At 36.5% G+C, this 21,232-nt stretch overlaps 1 protein-coding gene across 2 annotated transcripts; it reads right to left on the bottom strand.

Moving 5' to 3' along the window:
- Nucleotides 1-10,564: 10,564 nt before the first annotated feature.
- Nucleotides 10,565-18,267, bottom strand: LOC134824185 (uncharacterized). Of its 2 annotated transcripts, none has more exons than XM_063835943.1 (13): nucleotides 18,172-18,267; nucleotides 17,874-17,981; nucleotides 16,050-16,207; nucleotides 15,223-15,344; nucleotides 14,878-14,971; nucleotides 13,209-13,332; nucleotides 12,742-12,835; nucleotides 12,225-12,324; nucleotides 11,908-12,058; nucleotides 11,586-11,679; nucleotides 11,332-11,427; nucleotides 11,100-11,184; nucleotides 10,565-10,834 (listed from the first exon to the last, which is right to left on the bottom strand). In XM_063835943.1, the coding sequence occupies exons 1-13, from the start codon at nucleotides 18,191-18,193 to the stop codon at nucleotides 10,772-10,774; spliced, it is 1,311 nt and encodes a 436-aa protein (XP_063692013.1). In that variant the 5' UTR covers nucleotides 18,194-18,267; the 3' UTR covers nucleotides 10,565-10,771. The 2 variants fall into 2 exon arrangements, with proteins under 2 accessions (XP_063692013.1, XP_063692014.1); XM_063835944.1 differs by having other exon boundaries at nucleotides 10,676-10,834; nucleotides 17,880-17,981.
- Between the last annotated feature and the right edge of the window lie 2,965 nt (nucleotides 18,268-21,232).

The raw sequence follows: 21,232 nt of genomic DNA, 5'->3' as shown, positions 1-21,232 counted from the left end.
AAAAAACAGCTGCTTTGTAATGCTGGTGTGTCCCACTTAGTTTGATTATCTTAGTTAAGCTGTAATATCGAACTCGAAGACCTGTTTCGTTATTGTTTCTTGGAATGCAGGTATTTGAAGGTTTTGAAGCAATTTTTTTCAATTAATCTATTTTCCTGGTGTAGAAACAGACCTAACTTGATGTATATTGTTTATTCTAATTAAAGTATATTTGAATTTAAAATATGAACTTCAAATATCATTATTTCTAGCTGAACCAGAATTTCCTTTGGGACAAGATGCTTTCCTGACAAACATTATTGTATGCTGATATAATAATTAACAACCGATCCTATGGGCTGAAATATGTAAGTACTTTGTTCAAGCTTGATGTGACATTTTTTATCTTAGTATACTTATGACTGCTTTAGCTCAGCCTTTATAATAAAAGATAACCTCTTACCAAGCGATTGTGGAGAGAAATGACAGTCCTATTTACCATTACCATTTTACAACTATTTAACAGTACCACCAACTGACTGTAATTTTCAAGCAAGAATTATTACTGATGAAAACCCATTAAATACCTAAAACTGCGTTGTACAAACACACTTGTTTATTGATAGTTAACATTAAGGATGGTTGATGCCTGTTAAGTTCATTACAGTGGAGTTCCCACCTACGAGTGGTGGCTGAGAGGTGGCGCGCCTGAGAGGTGGCGCGCCTGAGAGGTGGCGCGGTGTATGCAGAGTATGATAATGTCAGCCTTGCCGCGGACGCGATAATTCAAACGTAATGAAAGCTAATGTCAGCTGCGCCGCAAGGCTGACATTATCATACTCTGCATACACCGCGCCACCTCTCAGGCGCGCCACCTCTCAGTTTACCACTCGTAGGTGGGAACTCCACTGTTATGCTCATCTACTTACCAGTTTATTTACAGCCAATTCTTATCATTGTGACTTTAGCAAGTGGATATTTTCAATGCATTATTTAAACATCGTTTTTAGGCAAGATTGGGCAATTTGGTTTTGATCACTGGATTGATCACCAAAAGTTACTTAATTGAATAATAATTTGAAACTAAATCATTCGAAATCACTGATTAAGTGCCATTGATTGAGTGAAGAAATCACAGATTAAGTGCCAGGATCATGTATCCGTGCCAGATCTTAAAGTGATGGTTATGATTTAAAAATGCACTTCCTCTAAATGGCTTAATTTACCACGTACATGAAGGAGTAGAGTATGCCAATCAACATCCAGGCACTTTTAAAACTTGAAACTCGTCAGAAATCAAATTACGCCCTCTCAAACATTCAGCTGATACGTCACCGCAAGGTCCCATACCGCGGGGCAGCATTAGAGCAGGCTGTAATCCTTGCAACAATTTGTTGTTCCTACTTCCTACACAATTGATTTTTAACGTTTCTTGACCCGTTTTTGGTTTGCCCTGCAATTTTTCTAAATTAAAAACAGTTGCTAATTAATTATGTTGATCACTCTTCTTTTATAGCTAAAAGTTTTGTCGATAATGGTGCCTTTCTGACATTATGCCATCATCCTGCGTTGTTGGAGGTTGTAGTCACAAGGTGGGAGACTCCTCACAAAGACCTAGGAGGGAATTTCTAATCCTACATGCCGTACCAAAAAACGGGAAGATGAGGCAGAAGTGGGATAAACGGGTGAACAGGCAACCAAACCACGTTTGTGAGAGCAAGATGAAAGCTTATTACGTGTGTTCCGATCACTTTAATGATTCGGATTACAAAACTAGCGATTTCAATGTCATGAAGTTAATGGGCTATAAACAAAGGATGAAATTGCGACTTAATCCTGAAGCCATACCAAACACTCACCCTGAAAAAGATGAACTCTTGCTGTTTCTTAACGGGGAGGTCCAAATGAACGAGGGGAAAACTCCTGCCAGCACTGACCGTTCAAGAGTAACGAGGAGAGCACTCAATGATATGGATGAGTTCAGCTCTTCTATTGATACAGATTCCTTTCCTTATACTGCTCCTCCCTGCAGCTCTTCAGATAATCCGTCTGATTTGCCCGAATCAGCTTCAGTTGTTGGAACAGTCGCAGAAGGTGTCGAGATTACCAGTGAATCTGATCATTGGTATCCGGAGTTTCCGGACCATGACTCTGACGATGAGACTTTTATTGAAGATTCAGACGACGATCCTGACTACGGTGATCTGAACTACTCTACTACTACAATAAATCCTCCAATGCAAGGTCCCAAACAGAAAAAAGACAACAGGAAGAGCCCGGTTGAATTTGTCTGGGCGATTGTTTCGTTGGACCATTTGCTTCAGTTGTTCAAATGGTGTCCTGAATGTGGTAGCGAAAATAAGATTGTTGGAAGCTGTGTTGTAGGGCTTTGCGTGGAAATTCAGTACAGTTGCTCAAATCCAAGGAACCCCCATAATGGTACGTGGACATCATCTCCTGTTAGTAAAAAACGATACCTCATTAATATTCTTCTGACATCAGCTCTAAATATGTGTGGAATTGGTTTTACTGTTTTTCAAGCAGTCATGTCTGCAATGAGAATGCCGTTTTTGAACAAATCTCGCTATATCGAGATAACTAAGCTTTGGCTCAATCCAGTTGTATACAACGTCTTCATACCGATTAGAGATGCAGCCATTTTGCAGTTAAAATCAATGGATACGCAAATTCTTTCTGGCGATGGACAATATGATTCACCCGGGCACTGTGCAAAATTTTGCATCTACACGATAATGGACCATGCATCTGGTCTTATTCTGGATTTCTTTATCGCCCAAAAAGGACTGAATTTTGAAGAATTGGAGCGAGCTGGATGCCGGGAACTTTTAAAGAAGATCATTGGAAAAGGTGTAGTACAATTCAAGTTGGTAACAGACAGGCATAGTGGTATTAGAGCGATGATCAGGGATGACGAAACCTTCAGCTCTGTCACACATTACTTCGATATATGGCACTTGGCCAAGAGTATCGGGAAGATCCTCAAAGAACTAACTAAATTAAAACGAAATGAAAGTCTTATTCCTTGGAAGCAATCAATAATAAACCATTTCTGGTTTAGCTGTCGAAACAGTGCTGGGAATCCTCAAAAACTTATTCAGACGTTTCACTCGTTTTTGCTCCACGTTACAAGTTCTCATAAATGGTCTCACGGAACTTTTTCTAAACTGAGAGGCGACGGAATTTTCCCTAATTTTAGCGAGGTTACCGAATGTGCTCACGGTAAGCTTCAGAAGATACAGTTGAGACGGGGAGCTTGGATAGATAAGACTTCGAGCACTTTCAGAGACCTCTTTGACAAAATCACTAACAAGCAACTTTCTGAAGATATGATGCACTGTTCGGATTTTCTACACACTGGGTCACTCGAGAATTATCATAATGTGCGATTGAAATACTTGCCGAAGAGAATAGCCTTTTCAAGGGAGACAACAGTCATACGATCAATGATAGCAATTATAGAAACCAATCGTAATGTCTCTTGCAAAACTGATAGTGCTGAAGAGCCAAAGATGTATGTGCGATATTCAAAAGCAACTGCCAAGTGGATTCTGCGAAAGGAGAGCCAAAAAAAGGACTACTCTTACCGTCATGAAATCCTAGCCAAAATCGAACAGAACGTTTTGAGCGGAACTTTAGAGAAAGCCGATATGACTGAGTATGTCCCTGAAAACATTCCTAGGAATATCGCCACTGTTCCCAGGCCTGGAAAGAGAGAGCTGCTAGAAAAATATAACGCAAGAAAAAGGTTTAGGTGAATATTATCAATTATTTCTGTGACCTAATCTAGTGCAGTGTATTATACTACAATATACTTTAATTCGAGTCATGGGTGCAGGTGCAGGAAGCTGCATGAGGTCGAACTAATTTTCATGTTTTTCTATTTCTAATTTTCATCTTTTTACACCAATAATTGAAGTGCCATGCAGTACGTTATTCACATTTATTCATATTCAACGCAATTGTTTTGGTTTTATTGTAATTTCTTTTAATACTTCTGTGATATTCCTCAAAAACTTGTAATTTTCCGCTAACTATGTACGTCGTACACTCTCTATATAATTTATATTTTGCAATAAAGGTATCACAATCGTAGAATTAAAGTTCCCTCGTTGTATCTTCAGAATATGGATGCTGACTATGAAAACAGTGATGGTAGTTCCGAAGATCAAGCATATCACGAAGAATCAGCTAACTCCCAGTCCCAAGAAAAACTTGATCACTTCAATCCATTCATTAAACCCGGATCAGACCATGAGAGCGATGAGGACTGGGTAGATCCACCGGCTTATGAGAGCGAGGATGACGAAATACCAGAAGAATTGGACCATACATTTTATGCCAATCTAAACCAGGATCGGATAAATAAACCTGTCAATGAATGGTGTTCGTGTGGGGGTTGCGTAACCATGGCAACAGAACAAGAAAATGTGTGTTGCCTTGAGTCACAGTTTATCGCACCGCACAGAGGAGACAAACAATGTATCACACAAGTTGACATGTTCAAAGTTAATGTGATAAGTAAAGAAGGTCTGGACTTTGGACGGTACCTATATTCGATGCAAATTTCTGATCCTGCAAAAACAGAAAAGTTTTTAAAGAATAAGTTGACCAATAAGCAGTACAGATTCTGTTCTTATCGGATGTTTATTAACATGATATCCAGCGAAGACTTTTCTAGGAATGTTAGGTATATTCTGCCGGCTTGCGTTGTTTCAGCTATTAGAGAAAAGTTCCCGAACCCTGATGGTATTCCCTACACTGGTTATATCTCTTTGAATACCAAAGAGGGCCACAATTTGCCTTGATGCATGTCATTTATCAAACATTGGAATCGCGATTTAGTCGTATCCTCCATTTAATCTTTCTTTTCAGTTCTGTGCTTATAATTTACCCTCATTTTTGTACTATTACTGCGATTTATTTTGATATTTTCGTCGGTGCCAGCCAATATTAAGTTTATTAAGCGATATTTTTGAATAACAATAGTTAACTCATGCATATCAACCATTATAATGCGGAAATATGCGTGATTAACTCTCATTTTATGGGGCTAAACACTAATAAAACAATGGACCGACCCGCACTCGAGCCTCTGTAGAACCTTGTCGTGACGTAACAGGGTGATACTCTAAATGGAATTACGAGGATCAGGGAGTAAATCTGGGAGTGTAACTTTGCGTACGTGTTTAAAATGATGTTGTCTACCTATCAAGCATGAATTTAAGTAAAATAATTGCTAAAACCAAATCATAACCATCACTTTAAAATGGTCATAACTCGGTTTAGTTGTAAACAACGAACTTGAAGTTATAGGAAAGCACTTCAATTATCAAACCAAGTCCAAATGTGTCTGGAAATTTTGGAGTTCCTAACTCAAAACGTTCTCAATTTATGGTGACAATAGAGAAAAAGAGGGAGTGTACAACCCTATACAATCTCACTAGTGACAATATACCTTTAGAATTTTAGAAATAAGTGCTCTATATTCGTTTCCTCCTTCAAATAGTTGATTTGGTCATTTACTTTTGAAACACTGAGACAGTCTGAGTTCTTTAGCTTTGAGCAGTATCTGATGAACGGTGCTAGAGTTTCAAAATTATACTTTGACAGCTCTGGGTTTTTCAGCAGACATATTCCCAATTTTAGCAGCTTCGAAGCGTGGCTTTTCTGCAATTTGTTCAAACACATCACAAATTTGATCGTCAAGTTTCTCTCCTGTATCCTCCTTGAGACTAAAAATGAAGACATTTCTGCAATCTGCTGCGATCTTCTTCAGCTACAACATTCCAAACTACTTTCTTCAAGTTTTCTGCCGTGAAAGTGGAGACAGAGCTGGGGGAAGGGTTTCCTCTGCATTTTTTGCTAATTTCTGAGCACTGATGATTTCACTTTTCATTTCCTCTATCTTTTTATTCGTGGAGAATACGCTGATATTAGACAATACCCTAAAACGCATCAAAAAGGTGCTTTACTAAAACGTCCTTGTTTGGTTTCTTGAACTTCTCGAATGTGATATCACTATCTTCATCAAAGTTTATTGTCTTCATTACCTCAACCCAAATACCAAGATCATTAGAAGCATCTGAAAGCTGGTCAAAATGTTTACTTGACTACATTAGAGAGTCTAAGTACACATCTTCCATAACGTACTCACAATTGTATAGCACCGGACACAAAGTAGCAGATAAGTCGTCGAATTTTAGCAATAAGAGATGCACATACTACAGAAATGTAGTAAATCAAAGTTTTCACTTTTTAGTCCCCGTCGGATCACATGATTTCTCTCCGCATAGAATTGGTTCCCAATTAGTGGTTTTACAGTACCGTCGAGCTAGAATAAAGACTCCATATGAGTGTGTTACGTATTGTTAAGCTAGGAATTAGGATCTTAGCATTAAGCAATAAGGTGTCAGAGAGCTAAGAGATGACAGGGAGTGATAGACAAGGTTCGACCGGGATCCCGGTTTAATCCCGGATTTTTTGAAAAACTGAAGTTTAAAGCAAAATTATTTACCAATTAATAAACAAAACACTGTCAGAGTCAAGTGCCAATTTGTTGGGTAAGCTGTGCTTGTGCTTTTTATCAGTTGCGGATACCAGATTTTAGTGTAAGTGTTAAGTGCTGGTTTTCTTAGCTATGATCCCGGTCCCAAATCTGGCTGAATCCCGGTCCCGGCGTATACCTGGTTCCGGCACTCCTTTCCAGTCCCGGCCAAAAAAGCAGTCCCGGTCGATCCTTGGTGACAGAAGGGGCGGTAAATAATGTTTTGTTTCTGATGTTGGTCAAAGAGCATTGAACCTACACAGTTTTAGTACCCCTCACTTGAGTACTTGTGAACCATAGTCCATGACCACTAATTGGGAACCAATTCTGTGCGGAGAGAAACCATGTGATCCGACGGCCAAGGGGACCAAAAAGTGAAAACTCTGATTTACCGCACTATTTATCTTTCCCCAAACTGTACTGTAAGTCGGGGTTTTACTGTATATATTATCACGAAGATCAGCCCAGGCTAGTAATTGCCATCCTGATATTTAAAGTAAATACCATTTTATTTAGAAAATAAGTGCTTACTTTTTATCACCATCTTATCAGTAATACTAGGCAAAATAGTGATACGTATATATATATAGTGCAGAGTGCTACATAGAGATCAATTGTTTCATCTTAAGTTTGTTACGCAACTTACGCTCATACCTGGTAGTGGTAGTGGTACCAGTAGTAGTGATAGATTGCCCGACCCTAATCGTGGGTTTTAATCACGTGCTTCATGCTTGTTATAGGTGGTTATCAGCTGTTATGTTCTAAAAATTATAGCGCTCATTGTAAGACGTAGGTTCAATGTTGGTATGGTTTTAATTAAATTAGTTACCCAGAATTTTATTAAGATATTGTAACGTAATAGCTTTTTGAGTTCCGTTATTTTGTTTAAGTGTAATTGTTATTCAAAACATATAATTTCAGGTGTTAAAAGCTTGGAGCAAGACACATTACGATCGATGGCGTTCGCTGACTGATGCATTGCTATTTACTGCTGACTAGCTTATCCTTTTGTTGCCTCTAATCAGTGATGAACACCAATTAGAATCAATCGATTTAATTCACAGGATATTACGATTGTTTACAAGGGCCCTAGCACCTGTAGTTTAAGTTATTCGATTCGATTTTTATTAAATAACGCCATTTTTCTTTTTCTGATCTATTATTAGAGCTGTCAATGTCTTCATCTTATGTATTTATTGCTGCGATGTTTTACTTTATTTTTTATATCAGTTGAGACTAATTAATGAATTTGACAAATTTACAAGTTTTACATTTTTGATAATATTTGATATTTCGCCATATTTATAAATGTGTTATCAGTAGTCAATAACTACACAATATGTAATGTATTTGATTTCTGTTTGTGTGTACAACCACTCCCGTGCATAGTAAAGCAGGCGGAGACTTGCACGTGCACGTGTTAAGAATTTGGAGCTAAATTTCGATCATTTACTGTTGAGTTTAGAGTGTTCTACGAAATAATAGCATGTATCTTCGGTTGTGATTTAAATTTTATGATACGATAAAAATTGATTTCTAGCTTCCTCCCTGTGACAACGGATTTTCTAGTATGTCTTTAGAGTAAAATAAAGGTCGAGACATATTTATATGGTACGAAATTCGGGGATTTTTGGAAAAAATGGGAAAAAATCCCCATATTTTCGTACTGAATTTCTGAAATTTCGTATTGAATTACTGAATTTCTGAAAAAAATCCCCATATTTTCGTTCCCCCATAATTTCGATCCCCGCTAATTATGATCCACATAAATATGTATTGTAAGGTATGCACCACATACGATGGAATCAAACATTATACTTCGATCAATTATGCGCAATATCACGAACATCTTCTAGACCGGCAACAGAAATCAAACTAAAATGATGCTAAATTCATCTTGTATTGTACTGATTACAATTACGATTCACTCGATGTCAGAACAAATTCGGGAACTAAGACTTGTGAAATGGTAGATACCTATAATCTATATTTTAATACTCACTATTAGGGATACGGACAGCATTACAGCAATAGTCTTTAGTGCTTTAAATGTTCAATAAATTCCTCGCATGTTTGGGTGTACTTCAGCATACTAGTTGCATACCATAAAGATTTAAGATATAACCTGATCTCGTTCTATTAACAAACGGCTCTAGATACAGTTGGGAGCAAGCAGGCCATAAATGGGGGCACCAGGCCACCATTTCATTAATTTATGTATTGGTTAATTAAGTAATTAGTGACGTGGCTAATTACTAGCTGAACTCTCTACAATTAATTCCAATTATAGTTGTTAATAACTAGTTTCAGAATAAGTTAGATTCACATTCGACACAAAAACCGAGAATGCACTCTGGCATTGTTCGTGCGCTGCTCGGGAGAGCACGTTTCCTTGATTTGTGTAGGGGATTTCACACTTGTATGAGTTCCCTGGTATTTGGAACATTTTCAGGTGGTTTAATGGTTAGTACTTGTCCCTAACAATTAGAAAAACCGAGTTTCGACATCTTGACCCACTCAGGCCACTCCCAGGGGCCACGCCCACCCCAAAATTACTGAAATCCAGGTCAAATCAAGAATGAGAATCTTTACCCTTGTATAGGGTTTATGTTCCGGGGTATTTGGAACATGTTTAGGATGTTTAATAGTTATTACCTGTCCCAAACTGCATCAGAAAGACCGAGTTTCGACATCTTGACTCACTCAGGCCACTCCCAGGGGCCTCGCCCACCCCAAAATTACTGAAATCCAGGTCAAATCAATGAAGAATGAGAATCTTTACCCCTGTAGGAGATTTATGTTCCGGGGTATTTGGAACATGATTTGGAGGTTAGATAGGAAGTACCTGACCCCAACAACCAGAGAAACTAATTTTCGACGTCTTGACCCACTCAGGCCACTCCCAGGGACAATTCGAAACTATTTTTAGGGGATTTGAAATCCGTGTCAAATCCCCTACAAAATCCCCAACAAAATTCAGGGAAACGTCTTCTGCTACGTTACTCGGAATTGTAACGCGCAATTTAACAATTTGTAGACAAAGAAGCGCGCCGCGAACCACGCGGAATATCAATTGTCTCTTCAAGTATTTCAAACTCTGTTGACAAAATAAATTGATTGTGACTCTAATAATGGATTAAAAATTACGGCATACAGCAAATCTTGTGTAAAAAACTGTGATAAACAATATGCTGTTAAAAAAATTTGTCAAAAAGTTTAAGAACACGATGTCCCGCCCAATTTTCTGAAGTGACAATTTTGGGACTTTGACGGGCTATAACTTTCGCTAGGAGCAGCCATTTCCCCAACACTTGGTACCATATGACTCTACTCAATGAGACCTTTCCAATGGTGTATAATATGTTGGGTTTTGAGACATAAAATCTCACCCACAAGTTGGCGCTCTTAGTACATACACTATATTGGGACGGTACTCTTGCTCAGAAGTCCGCTGTGAACAAGGTTACGATTTACAACAGGTTGGACTGCTGCCAAAATAGGATCGACAAAGCTCAGGTGAGATTACCTTGAAAGCTTCTAATAGTTTTTAAATAGTTTCTCAATTTGAAATTGCGATTGATATTCTACTTATCTTTAAAGCTTCAATTACCCTAAACTTCTTTTAATCTCTTTATTCCACTAATTTGATGGATTTGCCCTCTGTAGGTTTTCGTGGATAACGTTTACTGTGATGAGGTGGCATACCAGCTTGGTAAGGAAATGTACGAGGTTGATTGTGGTGGTAAAGTTGGGACGACAGTTAGAATAACAGTACAGAGAGGTGCTCTGACTCTGTGTGAGGTGGAGGTGACAGGGACAATAGTTTAAAAAGGATTTCGAGGTTGAAGAGTAATATCATGTATTAAAAAACAATAGTGCACTTAAGCACCCGTTTTAAAAGATACCCGTTTTAAAAGGCAGTAATTTGACATTTGCCGAATTTAATGTTTCAGGTTACTGTGTTTCAAGTTTTTCTCCGCTATTCAAAAATTTGTTTCAATTTGTATTTCATCACTCATATCATAGTAAACTTGCAATTGGAAAATTTTAAAATCTTGGACACAATCGATATTTTATAAAAGTACGACTTACTCCAAACGATAGCTCAATAAATTTCAAAATTATGAAACACAAAAAGATAAAATTAGAAACTGTTGAAAACTAATAAAATGTCTACAAAGATAGCTTATACTTGATGGTACCGCATAAAATCAAAATTCAAGGAGTTTATTTTCTGCTTCGATTTCTTATGAAGTGAGTTTTAGGGACTTCTTGATCTGAGCTTATCATCTGAAAGATTTCATTAGTTATAACTTAAAACAGTAGCTTGAAAGTAAAACAATTCATAAGGAAATCGGTTAGAATTTTGACAAAATCGATCAAAAGCATTTTTGACGATAATAATAGAATTGATTTAATATTCAAAAAACAAGAGTGAGTAAATATTCAATATAATAATCGATCGATATAAATATAATGTAACTGTACTCTGCATTAATATAGAATATTTATTGATAAATTAATTGATAGATTGTTAAAATAAATTTCTAAACACCTGGATCATTTCCCGCCAGTGCTCCCCCTCACTCCCTGTACTCTCCCAACTAAACTCTAACTCTCCTATCTTGTTGTGAGCCACCCTGGGGTTGACACAATTCAAAAACAAGGAAATATTTTGTTTCAATAGTTAACCCCAACAATACAACACGGTGTCTACTGTCTCGATCGTACCCGCTGAATAGTGATTATTTAAATGGTCTATTTATAGATCTAGTACGGAGACTAACCTCATATTCGAGTGTGATAGTTCGAGAGTAAGTTTAACATGTGATTTAAGCTCCAGAAGGGGCACGTCAAACATAAACCTTTTCTCGTCGCTGTAACTAAAACGATAATTAGAAACTTAGAAAACTACAACCAATTTAGAAACATTGTGCAATTTTTATTGAATCATCCTGAGATCAAATCATTGTCATAAATCACAATTAGCTTATATATCGCACAATAGAATAAATCCTTGTGTTTGAGAATAGATATTAACCTGATATTATAACCCTTGATCGGGTCAGTTCGCTGAGTGTCCCTGACGTTCCCATCTTCATCAGATAGGGTGATCTTCACAACTGGCCGTGGTTCTACAAATTTATTAAATTTTTGATTTATAAGTTTCTTAATTTGTTAATTTATATTAATTTGATTTGTTCGCTTTCAATAAAAATACATATTTATTTTGTATGATGAAAAAAAAATGTTTAATCTGAATCACTCATTATATCAACCAATTACCGACTACATCACTGTAATTAATCAATAACTAATTACTAACTTATTAAAATTAATTAATTAACCAATTAGTAACTAACGAAGAAGAGCACTATCTGAGAGCGCAGTAGCAAATCTCCTCCACCCTGTCTTCTGAACATTAGCAACTGACTGGATCCCAACTACTAGCTTACTGTTCCGGTTGATGTAACGGAGTGTCACTGAAACTTCCGGACAGTCTGTTGTGTCTTCCTGGGTAATTAAGTATAATTAGCGGGTGATTAACAGGTGATAAGCTAGCAATGATTAGAGGGAATTTAGGAACCGATTAGTAAAATCAGGGAGCAATTAGGGACCACTTTAATTTTTTAAATACAAATACAATGCTTAATTTTTGGTTTAAAATAATTGAACTCACTTTTTGGCTCTTAACAAAGTCCCCAGATGTGGTTTTACCTTCACCTTCAGCAAAATCTGCTGGTTCGAACTTGAATAGGCAGTTTCCAGCTTGGTAGGTTCTGAAAATTATATTAATTTAAACTATAAGTAAACCATGGTTTGGACATTCGTTATAACGACACAATTTTTCGTTTTCGTGATATAATTATCACTAAAACTTTATCGTAGATCTAATTCGGATAGGGGCGTTGAGAATGAAACAGGCAACAAAGATGAACGCTTTCGATCCACCGAAGAAAATGAGCAAAACATTGTCCTTTTTATAAAATTACTGGATGTTTAACTTTAACAAAAATACAACATAACTCCTAAATCATCTTTTATGGTGCAGTAACAATTACCTAAGTCAATGCCATTTCAATTAAAAAGTCCAAAGCTCGATCTAATTGTCCCAGGAAAGCAGGAAAATAAATAAATGGAAACGATATTCACGTTCTACAGGACGAACTGATCGTTCAACACTACAACTAGCTAACCTGGAATAGCTGTCTGTGGACCAGAGGTAGAAGTTAAATTTGTACTTGCTAATGTCCTCCACTGACATGGGGAACCTGTACTTCTTGTCTGCTCCTGTTCATTGTTGATTGTTCAGATTGTGAGGGTATGTTTGATGAGAGGAGTGGTTAAGAACGGTGGATGTTATCCAAAACATATTTTAAACACAAGGAAATATTTTGTTTCAATAGTTAAGCACGAGGACACGACACTGTCCAGTATGAAGAAGTTGGACTGTTTTCCTGATCTTAAATTGTGATTTGAAGCTGAGAAATCACAGAGGATCACCTGTATTTTCTATAACTTGAGTTACTTTGTCCCATCATCTATCATTTATGAACATACCAAGCATTATATTTTTATGTTTAACAGGCATGACCAAAAAGCTTTCATGTGTGATGATTTAAAAGCCAGCGTAAATAAAATACAAAGTTGATCCCCAACTAACCTTTCAATTTCCCAGACTTCTGCACCAGTTTGACAGGTAGAAGTTTTCCCGCAGATTTCCCGTTTTCCCGTCTTAACTCTACACTGGCAGTTTGGTAGTTCATACTAGAGTGGATTGACCTCACCTAGTGTATTAAAATGTGGAGCAACTGAACAAACTGGCAGAACCATTTGGAATCAGATTTGCTGACCAACAAATCGGTAAAACTGTTAATTTCCTTGACATCACTCTAACCTTGGATACTTACAACCAGATCCAATATAGACTCTACAGAAAGGAGACAGATGCTAGGAATTACTTGCGAACGGATAGCTTTCATCCTCACCATGTATTCGAATCTGTGGCGTTTTCCCAGATGATACGAATCATAGAAAGGAACTCGCAAGACTCAACCTGTGTAGAAGACTTAATGGAGCTGAAAGCAGATTTATCTAAAAGCGGACATAACAGCGTTAAGTTAGAGGAGATCGAGCCGAGAGCAGTTGTCAGAGTACTGGAGAACACCCACGGAGCCAACAGGTCTAAGGAGAGTGAGAACGCTGATAACTTAGTCTTTTCAGTACAACACTCTTCGGACAACATTCAGCTGAAGAAGTTGATTCACGAACTTGGACCGGACATCAGGAGGATATGTGGAGATATACGTGTGATATTTGCCACACGAAAACATCCTTCAATCGGAAACAGGGTAGTGAAGAATCGACAACTTGGAAATAAGGCTGAATGTCCCCAAAAAACATCACAGAAGTGCTCAGCCCCTGGATGCAAGACTTGCCCGGTATTGTTCGATCTTGACTCTAAGATCATGGTCAACGGCATGGAGCTTAATCTAGACGAATCCCTCACGTGCAAAGATAAGCACATTATTTACGTTGCACAATGCCAGCAGTGTAGGGCTATTGAGGGATCTGAGGACACTTACTTTGGGCAGACGTTGACTCCATTCCACATTAGGCTCAATGGGCACCGGAACAAGTTCAACATTGACGACCGTGCCCTCTACGAGCACTCAGCCTTATCAATGCATTGTTACGATGTACACAAGGACACTTTCAGTTTTGACTGTTTCAAATTCGGGATTGTGAAAAAGACTAAACCTTCCCTATTAGATAGGGAAGAGGCTAGATTTTGTGCAAAGTTTAGAACTAATGTTTGGGGTTTAAATAGGATGGAAATTAAAAGGTAGTTTTTTTGTGGTTTTTACCAATATCTGTAATTCATTAATTTTAACAATTTTGTGCCAATTTTGCGTCATTTTTCTTTATAAATTTTATCTACCACGCTATCAGTGAAACAATTTTATCGTATTCCAATTTCTGATCGACTTTCATGATATTCTCTAATCATGACCTTTTTATAAATTTTTGAATCTCTTTGACTGAGTATTATGATTGATTTTATCTGACTAATTTATTTCTTTTTTGTAGGCTCTAGCGATGTAATAAACGAAGTTTCCAAGCCAAATTTGTGTGTTTCCCTTCGTGTCCAAAATCAATCAGTATTAAAATGTTATTTTACATGGAAGCGTGTATTTCATGATTTTTTATTCTAAGGACAATACAACTTGAATTGGCTTTAATTTAAATTATCATCTCAATCTAGTCCTTTACCACAAAACGCTGAATAAAGCAAATTGTTATTCTCAAATAGCTGCATTTAAAGAACATACCTCAGCTACAGTAATCACCAGCTCGTTCTCGTCGTGAAACACATTTATTTTAATGCTTGCTATCTTCCCTTCCTCAAACCTCTTCTCTAAACGACTAAAACAGAGATTATCAATTAGAAGTATATTCTATCTTAAATATATTCTATTCTAATTATATTCTATTCAAATTATATTCTATTCTAACTTTAGTAGATAGTAGCACCCTTAACGTTTTCGTGCGTAGTTTTACTTTTATGATTTTTTTATTAAATAAACTTGTATCGTGCCCACTTCAGACGGAAACCACTAAAAAAAACATAATTTAATAATTAATAAATTAATACTTAGAATAGCAATAATAGTTACTTTATTCTGCTTTCAGTTTCGTGCATGTCAGACACACTTGATGTGGTACTGGGGTGAGTGGAGGGTTGTATTGGAATTATTGCAGTGTTGGGGTCACGAACTTTCCTCATCCTCGCTGGACTCTTGAAGAGGGAGAATACATTATATTAGGAGATAAGTTACTAATTAACTAATTGACTCATTAGGAATGATTAATGGACTCATTACTATTATTAATGATAAATGGACTCATTAGTAACGACTAATTAACTCATTAGTAACGACTAATTAACTCATTAGTAACAACTAATTAACTCATTAGTAACAACTAATTAACTCATTAGTAAATACTAATTAACTCATCAGTAAATACTAATTAACTCATTAGTAACGACTAATTAACTCACCAGTAACGACTATTTAACTCATCAGTAAATACTAATTAACTCATCAGTAACGACTAATTAACTCATTAGTAACGACTAATTAACTCATTAGTAACAACTAATTAACTCATTAGTAACAACTAATTAATTCATTGGTAAATACTAATTAACTCATCAGTAAATACTAATTAACTAATTAGTAACGACTAATTAACTCATTAGTAACGACTACTTAACTCATTGGTAACAACTAATTAACTCATTAGTAACGACTAATTAACTCATCAGTAACGACTATTTAACTCATCAGTAACGACTAATTAACTCATTAGTAACGACTAATTAACTCATTAGTAACGACTAATTAACTCATTAGTAACAACTAATTAACTCATTAGTAACGACTAATTAGCTCATTAGTAACGACTAATTATCTCATTAGTAACAACTTAGAACACTTACCAGCGGAGGTGGCACAGGAGACAAGGGACAATTAGCTTTCTCCTTTATAACAAACAAACAGTTGTTTTTACTTTGTTCAATCACTCCCTTATCGATTGGGCTCGGAATTGACGGCTGTTTCATTTTTATAGCGGGTCTACGTTTCAGCTTCTGCTTATCTGTGGGGAGAAGGTGAGTAAGGTATGTCCGAAGGTATGTTTTGAGATATTTTGAGAATCTTGAAATTTATGCATTACGTTTTATTTAAATCTTTAAATGATACTTCTTTGCCGTTTATATGGGTATCTTACTATATAAAGCAAGACGATATGTATACAGGGTGGCCCACAGAAAGTGTATATTTTTTGAGAAATTATTCAAAATATTATGAAGAGCAGTTGCTAAAGACTTTTCATAAATATATAATATATCTGTTGCCATTTTACTGACACCACGACATAAACTTTAACACGAATTTCCGCAAGAACCGTGAAAGATATACCATTGGAACTTTTTTGGCTGGGTCGAATACCAGTATAAAGAAAAACAAATTGGCAAAGAATTAAAAACTTTATGTTCCGAAATTTAAACCCCCAAGTGGTGTCAAAATCACAAATTAAATAAATATTGTTATATATCTTGCTTATGCTACAATACAATGGTAAAGTCTGACCCAATATAAAAAGTTAATTCACCCACCACTTTATAGTGTTAGACGGGCTTATGCTAGTATTATAGTGAACGCATGGGTCTGGAAGAGTATAATATGAAGGATTATCTTTTTAATATTAGTGAAAAATCCGTGGGTCGGGTGCGGGTGCGTTCGTTTGTGCGTTATGTACGAAAAGGGAGCGACGTAAACTCAAACTCAAAACCAATTCTAATTTCTTTGGGGATGGCTAAAAGTTTATATCTCTCTTCTGATTTAACCGTAGTTTACTCTTTTACTGTATTGTACCAAAAACTCAAATAATAAATACTGTGTGTAACGTGTTGTGTAAATCTGGTCACGTGACCCTTAGAATCAGCTGCTGAGTAGGCTGGTTGTCTAAAATTTGCTCGCCTAAGCAAGACCCTATCTAGACGGTACGTGATGTGTCACGTAATTGATCCCGTAAGCGTCACGTCTAGCTAGGACCAAATACACCAATTATACTCTCGTGCCAGCCAATATTTTTTTCAAACGTTCAAATGATCTCATAACTGTTGAGTTGGTGCGGAGCCAAGTAATTTTCACCGTTAGAATGTTCTAGAAGAGGATATAGAAGAATTAATTAGAATTAAATTAATTAGAATTTTAATTAAACCACATAACAAGCTTTAGAAACTATGATGCAGTTCGCCAAGTGCTACAAACTGCCAATGAAAGGAATTTGGTCGTTATAAAAATGTTTTTTAAACTGAGAATCACAGTACTGGCAAGCGCGACCGTAGATTTTATTTCATTATAATACTGGCAGTGTTTAGCCTCATAACTATTGACAGAAATTGGCAAACGGCAATAAAACGTTACGGGAGGAGTACGATCACTACATGCAAAAACATTTGAAAAACTTTTATGTAATAAAATAGCCTACAAAAGAGATAAATTATAATGGTGTTATTGTTTTTTTTCGTTGTAAATTGTTCTTTTTTATAAGAAGAATGATACTATTATGCATTAAAGGTTCTAGAGGAGCATTATTTAATACCAATCAAATATCCAATTATGATGATTTTCATTTAGAGTTTAATTCGTTCGAATCGAAAGCTAATTATTTATTTTTTTCGTTCTATCCGGGCTGTTTGCTTTTGAATAAACTAAAGCTAAAAAGTGAATAGGAGAATTGGAGTAAAAAAACGCACTTTTACTTTTCCGTTTACAACAACACCACCAGAAGAGGAGGGAAAGAAGAACTCCAAGAAGTACTGCTCCCCCGCACACGCCACCCACTGTGTAGTCAGATACTTCCCCTGTCAGGAGCGTTTAGTTTATTTTACTTTAGTTTAGTTTATTTAATAACATTTTATAGTTTATAGAAAAATTATTTCCATGATTTAATAAATAGAATACGAAACTTATAATCTAATTAAATAAAATCAACTTAACAAATTGTTTTGACTTAACCTTGTTATTAATAACAACTGAGTAATAATAACTTACGGTAAATAAGCGGAAGCCTCATGGTGTGGAGATATTGATAGCAGTATCGCGTGTTCTAACAAGGTGTCAGCACTCTGAACACTACTTTATATGGTAAATGCAGCACGTGACTAGGTAACTATGATAACTGCAGCACGTGGCTAGGTAACACGTAACCAGGGAGACTGGTCATTAACTCTTGGAATAGTCTGTTAGAATTGGTATATTTGAAGTTACAAATCAATGAAGACTTTGATTTAAAACGTTTCAACACTACAATTATTGTGAACCTATCACAGTTGTGGATCTTCATGAATTGTTTTATAAATTACTCGCAATCACAATGAGTCACGACTGCCTAAAGTTAAATCGTGACTCCCAGACTACAGACAAGTTTATAACGATAGACAATACAAAAACCCTAAAAAATAAAAATGACTTGTTACAAATTAATAAAGTAATAAAGCACTCACAATTCCACACCCTCGAGGGGAAATCACAATCAAAAGAGGGCGCGATACAATGATCCACAAAAGCATGGAAAAGTCGAAATACAGGAAAAGTCAAAATACAGGAAATGGAATACAGTTACTGGGCGGCTCTCAGCCTGTCATTCCTTCGCAATTTTCAATATGTTTATGAACAGAAAAGCCTGAAGTCCCAAGGTAAGGATACAGAAACACAGGAAAAGACGGAATACAGGAGGTAATATGTAATGTGTGTAATCCATTACAGTTGAAACTTGAGCATAATCCATTGGCATTACAATATCACCGTGATTGTATGGACTACTCAACTACACATTTCAACTGTAAACAGATATCCAAGTCCTGTTCCTGATGGTGATATTACCTTGTATAGCAATGTTACTATGGGGACATTACCTTATATGGTAGTGTTACTATGGTTACGTAACCTTATATGGTCGGTTATTTCTCAGAAACAAACATCCTGGTCCGCCAGTGAACAATAACTTTACACATTTCCTGAGGTTTTCATATCATGAGATAGTAGTAGTTTTACAACTACTTCTTCTCGTGAGAAGGTAAGCGGCTACAATTGATAAATAGGATACAGATTACACGATACAAATCTTATCTGCAGAATAGTCGTATCGGTATAGTAGTATAGTATAGTCATAGAATAGTCACCTGTCGGGAATTTCTACCCTTCCATTGACATTCTACAGAAGGGTTCTATTTTGATAAAATATGGATTTGAGTATATTGAGAGTACCTGGCAGGAAGGAAATTATAGGGTATTGTGGCATGTGGTCACGAAATATAGGAATTGGGTGTCATAACTATAAGCTCATAAGATTATTAAATATTCTTATACTTAGGTTTGTTTCTCTGCGGTATAGTAAGACCGTTTCGTTTATGGTTTACTTAGAATATTAATGGGCGGCGCTCAGCCTGTCATTCCGCCTAATCTCTATTCTATGATTATGAACATAAATATAATAGCCTGGGGTCCCCAGGTAACTATAGTGCGGTATAAAATAATCCTTTTTATTTGGCTCTCTCGGTCTCGCAGTTACATTGGACGATCATGATACGCCAGAAAAGTCTTTAAAAAGATTTAAACAATTAAAATTTTTATAAGTTTACCTATCTGTCACGTGATCTAGAAAATGAATGAATGTTAAAATTGCGTACAAAACGGGAACAAAACGGAAGCACGTCACAATCCTCAGATACACAGCAAGATATTGTGACGACAAAACATTAAATGATGACGCTAATTATCGTTACAAACGAAAGAGTTATTTATATTAGAAATGATGCTCACAGTATCTGTATAGTACGTTACCTTTTCCAATGGTTAATAACTATATTAACCGTGCCTATACAACTTTAACTGCTACACCGCATGAAATGTTGGTTGTGTACTTAAATGTTTCATCATTCATGTCTATATGTTGGTTCTAAAGAACTAACTATTATTCAAGTTTTTTTATAGAGTTTTATATTTTATTAGAATAGGAGTTTTCATGACGACTTTAAACTTTAAAGTTCAATAATTCAAGCTTCTAAAAGTTGTGCTATTTCGCCTTTCCAATGGAACGTAAATGAACTGGACCTTTACTGATAGTTGAAATTCGACATATGACGTCATCTAGCGTCATCTAGCGTCATCTAGCGTGAAATATCGCCAGATGATGATAGATGACGCTAGATGACGCTAGATGACGCCAATTAGCGACATTGTCGCTAAGTGCACGGCACCTTTCGAATGTCGCTATCTAGCGCTATCTAGCGCTATCTAGCGCTATCTAGCGCTATATGACGCTATATGACGCTATATGACGCTAGATGACGCTAGATGACGCTAGATGACGCTAAGCACGCAGCACTGACGCCAGGCGACAGATAGCGCTATTTTCATAAAATTTCCCCCTTTTTTTTGCGACATCTAGCGGTATCTAGCGTTAGATAGGTATAAAATTAGAATATTGGGAGAACGGTTACTCCCATACCGGACACTACTTGAAAGAAACACCATTTGCTTTTGGAGCCGGCATAAAAGTTATAAAGTTCAAGTTTTTCAAATTTTCACGATTCATACTCACATCTAAACGTAAAAAGAGAAAAAAGAGAAGAATGAACCGATGAAAACTAAGTAATAAAAATAAATATGAACCGACTATACGAGTGATAGAAAGTGAATTGACATTTGCAATTGGAAACAACCTCAAAGCTAAAAAACATCAAAAAACCAAGCTACAGTCGAATAGTTGAACAGCTTGTTTAGTGTTTACCAGGACTGTACGAGCAAGCAGTCAGCAGGGAGTATAACAAAATAACACCCTCACTCACAAAACAAAAGACAATAAAACTTAACAATGTAAAGTAAGGTGGGACCACGCGAACAAAGGAACAAGACAATAGGCAACTGTAGTGGTAACAGGAAACTTGTCTTACTTCATTCTTTCATTTGTAATGAGGGTGTTGTGCTGGGTTACTGATCCGTTGGTATGTGCTGTGGTGCATAAACTATTGATTTGGAAACTCATGATACGAGGCTAAAGGTCCTGAAAATAATCCATTATATTATTAAGATTTGAAGCTTAAAAATGGGA

This window comes from Bolinopsis microptera, chromosome 12 (assembly GCF_026151205.1).
Source record: "Bolinopsis microptera isolate Bmic1 chromosome 12, MBARI_Bmic_1.0, whole genome shotgun sequence".
NCBI lineage: Eukaryota > Metazoa > Ctenophora > Tentaculata > Lobata > Bolinopsidae > Bolinopsis > Bolinopsis microptera.
Note: the sequence above shows the minus strand (reverse complement) of the source record. Positions and strands in the feature narration are given on the sequence as shown.